This window comes from Chroicocephalus ridibundus, chromosome Z (genome assembly GCF_963924245.1).
Source record: "Chroicocephalus ridibundus chromosome Z, bChrRid1.1, whole genome shotgun sequence".
NCBI classification, from domain to species: Eukaryota; Metazoa; Chordata; class Aves; order Charadriiformes; family Laridae; genus Chroicocephalus; species Chroicocephalus ridibundus.
In genome coordinates, this window is record NC_086316.1 from 33,109,266 (window position 1) to 33,116,374 (window position 7,109).

General features: G+C 45.0%; 1 protein-coding gene across 1 annotated transcript; it reads left to right on the forward strand.

The window, feature by feature from the left end:
• The first annotated feature begins 203 nt into the window (after window positions 1–203).
• Window positions 204–6,705, forward strand: THAP1 (THAP domain containing 1). Its single transcript, XM_063321056.1, has 3 exons — window positions 204–426; window positions 954–1,149; window positions 4,481–6,705. Exons 1-3 carry the CDS (start codon window positions 356–358, stop codon window positions 4,943–4,945), a joined length of 732 nt encoding a protein of 243 aa, XP_063177126.1. The 5' UTR covers window positions 204–355; the 3' UTR covers window positions 4,946–6,705.
• The last annotated feature ends 404 nt before the right edge of the window (window positions 6,706–7,109 follow it).

The following is a 7,109-nucleotide window of genomic DNA, read 5'->3' on the forward strand; positions in this document are numbered from 1 at the left end:
GGAGAGGGGGCGGGCCAGCGGCCGCGGGAAGGGGGCGGAGCGTGGGTGGGGCGGGGAACACACACCTCGCTTGGCCCTGGCAGGCGGCGGCCCCATTGGAGGGTGCGTTGGGGAGGCCCCGCCCCGGCGCGCAACCCCACCAATGGGCGAGGGCGGCGAGCGCCAGTACCGCGAGAGTTGCGCTGAAGCTGGCGCCGCCATCTTGGAGTTGGGAGAGGCCGCGTCCCGTTCCTGTCCCTCTCGGCGGGTCACGGGCGGGGGGGGGGGAGGATGGGCGCCCGACGGTGAATTAACGGCGCCCGCGAGCTCGTCTCCCTGACGCCGGGCCGCGGCGGGCGCGGGGACGTAGGGCGGGATGGTGCAGTCCTGTTCCGCCTACCGCTGCCGGAACCGATACGACAAAGAGAAGCCCATCTCCTTCCACAAGTGAGCGCGGGCGGCGGGGCGGGGCTGGGCCGCGGCGGGGGCGGGGCCGGGGCCGGGCGCGGGGCCGCGGCGCTGGCGGGGTCTGTGGGGAAGGGGGGGCGGGGGGAGGCCGGGCGCGCGCGGCGCGTCAGTGAGGGGCGGGGCGCGGCGGGGCCTGCGGCCGCTGAGGGCGGGGAGGAGGGGAACGGACCCGCCGGGATCCCGGCGTTGCGCCTCCCCCTTCCCGGGGCCTCGCTGAGGAAAGACGGGGAGCGGTACGGCTTTGCCGCCGTTTTCAGGGAGAGGGCCCCCCACCTCCACACCACACCGCCCCCCCGCCCTGTGTTTTCAGAGGGCTGAGAGCCCCATCCCGGTCCGTGTGCGAGGTCTGGGTTGTCGGGGGTGGGGGGGTGGGGGTTGGCCCCGAAGATGGGCCCGTCAGAGGAAAAAACAAGCGATCGCGCAGTTAGTCGCAGCAGTGCTCAGCCGTAACCCGACCCCGCGTTAAAAAGCTTTCCAGACAAGATGAAAGTGCTTCTTATTTACAGGTTTCCCCTTACGAGACCTGATCTGTGCAAGAAATGGGAAGCCGCTGTTAAAAGGAAAAACTTCAAGCCAACCAAGTATAGCAGCATTTGCTCAGAACACTTTACTCCCGATTGCTTTAAAAGGGAATGCAACAACAAGCTTCTGAAAGAAAATGCTGTGCCCACAATATTTTGTTATACTGAACCCAGTGAAAAGGTAAACGCAAAGCACTCGTAGTTTAAGATACTGGAATGTGTGTGTTGCTGGTGTTAGCCTAGCCAGGGCTTGATGTAGCAGAGCAGCGGGGAGAAGATGCAGACGGAGAAGGATACCGGCAGAGCATGGGCACCTGGAGGCACGTGGAGGACTGTGGTGGCTGAAACACGTCCAACAGCTGTTCTCATGTGCTTTGGCAAGAGCAGAGGTGTAGGCTGCCCAAGGCTCTGGAGCATGTGGAGCATTGTACATGCGTGTGGTAGCTCTGCCCTGCTCTTGGGTGCGTACGCAGAAGCCTAAGCAGAGTAACTTCGGTTAAAACCTTGTGCTGAATTAAATGGAATGGCAGCAAAGTAAGAAGGTGTTGCCCCGTACTTAAGTTGTTCAACTGTTACTTGTGGCATACTGGAAGTTTTAGAGAGCCTTTAATAATACTTGCAGATTGCACTGTACTCTCCCACACTGACTGGTGGCTACTGTTGTAAGAGGTGACGGACCTTAGTTCTGAAACTTAACTGTCCTCTTTAAAGGGCTCTGTCCTCTGGTTTTACAGAGTTAAAGTGAGATGCGAAGAGAGGGGCAGAACAGTAGCTGCACCCGCTATCTGTCTGTGCTTGAAACCACCTCTGTCTTGCCCTAACAGTTACCTTATTCATAAGCCAGACTGGTCCCTAACTTCTGTCTCTGAATTTCTGATGATAGTCTCCTGTGAGATGCATTGTTCCCTTTGCTTTGCTGCTAAAGCAACTTACTGTGAGGTGCAAGTCAGTTTTGTGTTCTTCCTTCTTGATGTAATACCTGCAAGACAAGAATGTAAAAGATTGATTCTAAATTGCTGTAAAGGAGAAAACATTACATCTCTTGCCACTCTGCTGTAGCGGAAGTGGCAAACAAGAGAGTGGATATTATAGGTCTAGGAGGTGAAAGACTGTAGTGGGTTGGAGTGCACAGAGGAAAACCAGGACTTTTGCTTGTTTGATTTTTCACTTTATATACAATATTGGATTTGATGCAGAAGTAAAAAGGGAATGTATCTCAAAAATGAAAAGTGGCTAATAACAGAGAAGAGGATATAAGCAGAAGGTATATAAGGAAAGACAGACAATTTCCAGGTAAATATGGCTGGTTTAAGCTTTTTTTGTTTGATTATGCTTCCCTGCTGTCTGTATGACGCACATTTTCTTTGTTATGTGTAAAATATTTGCATATTTTTTTACAGTCTGAAAGCTGAATGGTTGTAGGGGATAATCTGCAAAAGTGCAATTGCTGCAGCAGGATTAGTTGTGGGCCATGTTCCCCATTTCATTATCATGCCTGGATCTACAAAAACACAAAAGAGTGCCTTTTAATTATGGAGAAGGATTTAGTGCTATTCCTATTTGTCTGATGGCATTTTTAAATGAACTGCCACAGATCTTCAAGAAATAACATAGTAGCAGAGAATAGTAGTGATTGTTTTGGAGTGGAATCCACGCTGATTTTGCAATACAGCTTTTCATCTTTTGCATTATGTAATTTGAAATACTTTTTTTTCCTTTACTTATGTCTTGTGAGAACCATTCACTGGCTGTAAGAACTAATTAGAATTCACTTATGTGTCAGTGGTACCAACGACCTGTTCTCTGTGATACGTTGTGACAATAGTAATGTATTTATAGAGGTAGTATAAGCTGCAAATAGAAGTCTCTATGTGAATTCAGCTGTCCAGCAATGACCTGATTTTTGCTTGTGCTTCCAACAAGGGTGAACTTCTTTGCCAGTTACGTCTTTGCCTTGTTTTTTAGTAGAAAAGTTTGGAAGTGATAGTGATAGGGTCAAACTCTTTAATATATTAATGTGTGAATTAGATAGGCACACTGTTAGCGGTGATTTCTCATAGTTGAGATATAAGAATGGTCATTGGCTGGTTTTGTACTTTAAAGTGAGCAGCTCTGTCAGGATCACCAGTCACAAAACTGCCTTCTCAGTTACTGTCTGCCAAGTACTGCGGTTTGTACAAGAGGGGTATCTTGACCCCCCAGTATCAGGTATTAGCTTCAGATCTGATGAACTTGATACTTAGATGAAGAGGCTTGTCCGCTGCTCTTATAGTCAACGTTGTCCCTTATGCTTTTATGTGTAGTAATAATATTGGCAACAGGTAGGTAGTTAGAAAGTTGGTTCAGTGCCTCTTTCACTGAGAATGTCTCAGGCTTTCTTTCTGACAGGTAATATGCAAGCCCTTTTGTTTAAACAGTGCCTTTTTTTTATCATCATGTACACAAAAGCATTTCTGATTTATACTGCTTTCCTCTGGGGCAGAAAGAATCTGATTCTCTGCTCTGGCCTATCCTCAAGCGGTGAGGGATCCATTTTGTCCTGAACCGTACAAGTGAACCTGTCGAGAGCAGTATGATAAAGACTGCAGTTTCATGTGGAGTTGAGCCAATCAATATTCTCACTGCCAAAAGTGAGAATCATGCTTCTTCCTTCTCCATCCCATCTGCCAGCCATGAAGTCCTGTTTCTCACTCCTGCCACACGCCAGCACAGGTGTAGGTCATGCGTCGTGTTGCATTGCTTTGACTTTTAATAAAGCAGTGATGGTGGGAGACCGAATAGCTTTTTGTCATCTTAGCAACTTACTATGTTTGAGCAAAGAATAAATACCAGGGCTGGGAGGGCTGCTTTGTGGTTGAAGAGCTATTTATTTTGGCTCATCATGTCTCTTGAAACCAAACCCTTATGCTGCAGCCTGAAACCAGTGACACAGTCCCTTCCAGTTGTTGAGTAGCAGGCCTTTACTGTGTCTACCTCTCTGCTCTGCTAGCTTATCAACCCCCTCAGTAGGTGAGCCTTATTCTTCCTGAGCAGACTGTTGTGGTTTTGATTAAGTTAGCTGATAAGTTCAAAGTATATAATGGTAAGATGCACCAGAAAGAAGGAGGGACAAAGGGCAATGGGATGGCAATGATGAGTTATTAGGTCAGCTGAACTTTGTTTTATGGAACTACAGCCTGCGTTCTTGCTCTTAGCTGATAGAGGATATGTATTTGACATAAGTCTTCAAGTGAGAGTAATTGCTACATTCTTCAGTTTTTGATTTATTTGAGACATCAAGGACCTGAGTTTCAAAGAACCCTGAAAATCAAGCTGCTTAAAAATATCTCCAGTTGAGAAGCCAGACAAAACAGGTCCATAATTGTTTGTCAATTTTGAAAATGTAGGCTTTGAAATTTATTTTATTAATTTAAATCCTGGTTGTTTATGTTATTCTGGGGCTGTAGTAAGGGAGTTGTGTTGTAAACAATGTTCAGCATGAAAATGCACTTTTTTTTTCTTGTTGTTTCTAGCCTGAAGAATTTGCAGAGCAGCCAGAAGACCCACCACCGCCGCCTCCACCACCACCGCCGCCACCGCCACCACCACCACCACCAGCACCAGCACCAGTACTACCACCGTCTCCATCAACTCCTTCTTTTCATTTGTCTCAAATAGATGCCAGATTTGTAGATCCAAGTATTGGATTATTGATGCCTCCTCTCCAGACCCCTAGTAATCTTGCTGTTTTTTGTGATCATAACTATACCGTAGAGGATACAGTTCATCAGCGAAAAAGAATTCAGCAGCTGGAAGAACAAGTTGAAAAACTGCGGAAGAAGCTCAAGACAGCACAACAGCGATGCCGGCGTCAGGAAAGACAAATTGAAAAACTCAGAGAGATTGTTCAGTTTCAGAAAGAAAAAGACATATTGGCAGGAAAAGGCTATGTGATTCTGCCCAATGACTATTTTGAAGTTGTAGAAGTACCTGCCTAGAAGTCAATGAACATCAGTTTTCACTTTGCTAGGCCAGGAAATTTAGTTTAAAAACTAAATGCTCTCTAATTCTGTGTGTAAGACTCTCCTGAATCCTAAAACAATAAATAAGCAGTCATACAAATGAGATCACATTTTTTCTTCATTATCCTGTCAGTTTGATACACTTTTAATATATTGAAAATGCAAGCATCTCAGAATTAGAATATGCATTTAGTTTACAAAATCGGAATTGCTTTACAGAAGGAAGTGATGCAAGGCTGAATGCATTTAAAATCTGTTCTGGGGTTTTTTTTTTTAATTTTCTTTACAATGACTGTCTTATGCTTACAGGGGATGGGGAACTGAATCTGGCTGAGACTGAAGTTGAGGTCGTTGTACACTTTGTGCAAAGCTTTGTCAAGGCATTTAATGTTGGGTCTGGTGATCTTCAGGAAGCAGTTTTCACTGATTTCAGAAGGAGCACAATTAGGCCAGCTAAGAACACCTGCAAGTGCTGCAGAAAGATAGAGAAAGATAAGATACACATTTCAGCCTGGGAAAACTTCCAACCTCAGTTGCTATGCCTTCAAAGCATTGCAAAAAGTCTAATTCCTGGATCCCTTTGGTGAGGTATGTAAATGAACCTCTTCTTTTGGAGTAACCTTTCACCACGTGTGTCTTATGAGGGAGATGAGGAAAATTCATTAGCATAGCTGACAAGAGCTTTTGTTTTGAGGGCACTTAAAAATACTCCTGAAGTGCAGTGCTGCACTGAACATATATGTTATTGGACTGTTGTCAGGATCAAGAAGACAGCATACTGTTTAGGGTGACTGCTTTTCACCTTGATGATATACAATCCCCAATATGTTGGAGTGTGGCGTTCCCATAAACACTGTTAACGGGTAGAATGTTCTTCTCTTCTTTGAAATTGTTGGTCTTAACTCACACCTCAACTGTGTGTAGCTTCAAGAAATGAAGTTTTTTTATTTATCCAGGGTGTCAGGCATTTGTGACTTTCATTTCAGTATACTGTGATTTTTCTTTCCTTCTTTCTTTTTTTTTTTTTTTTCCCCCCTGTTCCCCAGAAGGCATCCACCAAAGGACAGTTACAGAATTATACTTTGGGAGTTGCTTGGTGCTAGACTGGTTTTTAATATTTCAAATGCTGCTGCCTCTCCTTCGGCCTTACTAAGACTCTTTCTAAAAATGAACTTAGCATGACAAAGTAGTGCAGCAGTTTGCACTTACTCTCTAATAATTTGTTTAGTCAATAAAGTCATCCAAAATCAGAGAAGATGGCATCATGCTAACCCTGTTGTAGTCTTCAGAGCTGAAATTCCTGGATATATTAGACATGAGTAAAATTATTTCTCTCAGTCGATGTCAAACTTGTATGTTGTGTGGATTCTAGCTCTGAAATTAATCAAGCCCTGCTAACGATGGCTTTAAAAGCTTTCCTTAATATCCTGTTAGCATGACATTTTGAAATGTTTTGAACCAGTCTCGATACTTTTGACCTCACTCATGCCATGTATCTACTTCCCCTACCAATTCATATACATAAGATGAACAAAAATGCTGATGCATCCTTTTGTGTACATTTATTATACCTGATTAAAAATAAAAAGCAAATGGTGTGTTAGATTTTTAACTGCTCTCTCTCCTATTTTCCCAGGACTTTGCCAGAACCAACTTGATATTCTGTATCTTTTTTCTAAAGTAGTTCTGTCGTTTAGATGCTGGTTTTTTCTCACAATGTTCCCATCTTGTTGCTGTTACGCTTTATACTTAAAATAAACTTGAAAATGCTCAAATTCAAAAAGTAGCAAGGAAGAGACACTTAAAAAACTGTTGGCATGTGTGGCCAGATAGCAGATTGTTTCTGTTTTCTCTGCAAAATACTGTCTCTTCTTACTCTTTGGGAATTTGAAGTGTGAATTCCTGAGGCACGGTGGGTTGCTGCAGTCCCATATGGCTGTGGTTGGGGTGCTCCTGCCATCCCCCTCCTCCCTCTGCCATTTGGCAGTGTACTCCCATTACTGCCCTTCTCGCTGGCAGCAGTTCTGCTGCTGGTCAAGTCCTTCTGTGGGCCAGTTCAGGTCACTAAAGCAGCAGTTTTGGGTTGTAGTGGAGAGGCAGAGGAAGACCAACACTATGAGATCTGATAGGAGAAAAGGCA

Bases quoted from the DNA above. Each gene is read 5' to 3' on its own strand.
- THAP1 (XM_063321056.1), top strand. From the start codon at position 356: ATGGTGCAGTCCTGTTCCGCCTACCGCTGCCGGAACCGATACGACAAA. The intron at 427-953 runs GTGAGCGCGGGC...TCTTATTTACAG, and splicing joins AAGCCCATCTCCTTCCACAA to GTTTCCCCTTACGAGACCTG. The intron at 1,150-4,480 runs GTAAACGCAAAG...TGTTGTTTCTAG, and splicing joins ATACTGAACCCAGTGAAAAG to CCTGAAGAATTTGCAGAGCA.